Source organism: Sander lucioperca, unplaced genomic scaffold (genome assembly GCF_008315115.2).
Source record: "Sander lucioperca isolate FBNREF2018 unplaced genomic scaffold, SLUC_FBN_1.2 Unpl_25, whole genome shotgun sequence".
Lineage (NCBI taxonomy): Eukaryota > Metazoa > Chordata > Actinopteri > Perciformes > Percidae > Sander > Sander lucioperca.
Window position 1 is genome coordinate 12,501 of NW_023396297.1, and position 2,500 is coordinate 15,000.

The 2,500-nt window shown below is 45.0% G+C and overlaps 1 protein-coding gene across 1 annotated transcript in view; it reads right to left on the minus strand.

Annotated features, from left to right (window-relative positions):
• LOC116034419 (GON-4-like protein) overlaps positions 1-1,977 on the minus strand; it is a gene marked incomplete at its 3' end in the record, with an annotated part of 14,200 nt that extends 12,223 nt beyond the window's left edge. Inside the window, 2 exon segments of the mRNA XM_035998860.1 lie at positions 454-685; positions 1,789-1,977. Of these exon segments, the coding sequence (XP_035854753.1) occupies positions 454-667 (214 nt within the window).
• Between the last annotated feature and the right edge of the window lie 523 nt (positions 1,978-2,500).

A 2,500-nucleotide genomic window follows, 5' to 3' on the forward strand; every position in this document is an offset into this window, starting at 1 on the left:
TACATGGTCAAACCATATACCCCAACCCGCCCACTTCGCTCTGCATCAGCCAACCTGCTGGCTGCCCCGTCACAGCGAGGGAGAACTAATCACTCAACCAAATCCCGACTGTTCACTGTCCTGGCTCCCAAATGGTGGAACGAGCTCCCCATCGACATCAGGATGGCCGAAAGCCTACACACCTTCCACCAAAGGCTAAAAACACATCTCTTCCGACTACACCTCGGATAAAAATAAAATAAAAAGAACCTGCCCTTTCATTTGTCTCTTTGTAGCTTTGCCTATTTAAAGTTAATGTATTTGCTCTTACTACTGGTGGTCTGGAGCTTGAACCTTCACAGTTTAAAGCACTTAATTGTAAGTCGCTTTGGATAAAAGCGTCAGCTACATGACATGTAATGTAATGTGTGTGTGTCTGTCCAGTGTGTGTGTGTGTGTGTGTGTGTGTGTTACCCATGGTGATGATGAGGCTGGAGTCAGTGGTGTCTTCCTCCACTAGCAGGAACTCCTCCTCCTCCTCCGGAGCTCCGCCCCCTGCAGGAGGCGGCAGCAGCAAAGCATCATGGGAGCTGAGCAGTGGACCGGAGCGTGGCGGTCTGAGGCTCCGTGCGGCGCCGGGTGGCGGTTTAGACTGGCTGAGTTTGAGGCGTTTGGAGACGGCGTTCATTCTGGAGAAACATGACCTCTGAACCAATGACATCATCACAGGTCAGAGGAAGGGCTGTCAGTTAGCTCGTGTTTACCTCTGAGGTTAGCTAACAGTTAGCTCTGAGGTTAGCTAACAGTTAGCTCTGTTTACCTCTGAGGTTAGCTAACTGTTAGCTCGTGCTTACCTCTGAGGTTAGCTAACAGTTAGCTCGTGTTTACCTCTGAGGTTAGCTAACTGTTAGCTCGTGCTTACCTCTGAGGTTAGCTAACAGTTAGCTCTGTTTACCTCTGAGGTTAGCTAACAGTTAGCTCGTGTTTACCTCTGAGGTTAGCTAACTGTTAGCTCGTGTTTACCTCTGAGGTTAGCTAACAGTTAGCTCTGTTTACCTCTGAGGTTAGCTAACAGTTAGCTCTGTTTACCTCTGAGGTTAGCTAACAGTTAGCTCTGTTTACCTCTGAGGTTAGCTAACTGTTAGCTCTGTTTACCTCTGAGGTTAGCTAACAGATAGCTCTGTTTACCTCTGAGGTTAGCTAACTGTTAGCTCGTGCTTACCTCTGAGGTTAGCTAACAGTTAGCTCTGTTTACCTCTGAGGTTAGCTAACAGTTAGCTCTGTTTACCTCTGAGGTTAGCTAACAGATAGCTCTGTTTACCTCTGAGGTTAGCTAACTGTTAGCTCGTGCTTACCTCTGAGGTTAGCTAACAGTTAGCTCTGTTTACCTCTGAGGTTAGCTAACAGTTAGCTCTGTTTACCTCTGAGGTTAGCTAACTGTTAGCTCTGTTTACCTCTGAGGTTAGCTAACAGATAGCTCTGTTTACCTCTGAGGTTAGCTAACTGTTAGCTCGTGCTTACCTCTGAGGTTAGCTAACAGTTAGCTCTGTTTACCTCTGAGGTTGAGGCTAGATGGGATACAGCTACGACGACAGTTACGTTTAGGCACCAACATGACTCGTTAAGTTTAGTAAAAAGATGGTGGTTTGGATTAAAACATTCCCGAGGAACGAACACGCGTTTCCTGGGTGAAAGTATTAAAATTATATTATCATATTAGCCTAGATATTTACGTAACTTCCTGCCGTAGCTGTATCCCTTCTAGCTACATGCTAATAGCCAACTAGCTAGCTAGGAAGCGTTACCTACCGACAGACTGACTACAGACGGTCCCGGTGTACCGCTCCGGGCTCCGGGCTCTCCGGTCCAACACTCACACTACCGGCCGCGGGTACCGGTCGCTTTAATCCGGGTTAAAACGCTAAAGCTCCGTCACAGCAGAGACAAACTTACCCGCCACAACAACGAGACGCTTCCGCGAAAAACTACACTTCCGGCTGTGCGTCATCGCGTAACTGTTACGTTGGCAGCGCCTTGACTACGCTGCCAAACATCTTCTTTATTCTATCTTTTATTTATTTGTAACATTATATTACGTCAATTCTATAATCTATGTTCACGAACTGGGATTTCTGACTGATTGTAAATTGAATACTAAATAAAGTTATTTAAATTAAAAAAAAAAAAATCTTTAGTTTATTTGGCGGGCTACAAACAGCTGTTAAGGTGTCTCGCGCCCCCTGCTGCCCCGGAGAGAAACACACACCAACACTAATACATTAAACCATTTTTATTTAAATACATTAATTCTATGTTATTTTTATAGATTTTATATATTATATAAAGAGTAAGATCCTTTTAGTTTAACATGAAACAGCCCCGAAATCACCATCACCAAACTACACCAGACTCCATGTAAATAATCAGGACTTTTAGCGTGTATAGAGCCAGCATATTTCCACCAGACTCCATGTAAATAATCAGGACTTTTAGCGTGTATAGAGCCAGCATATCTCCACCA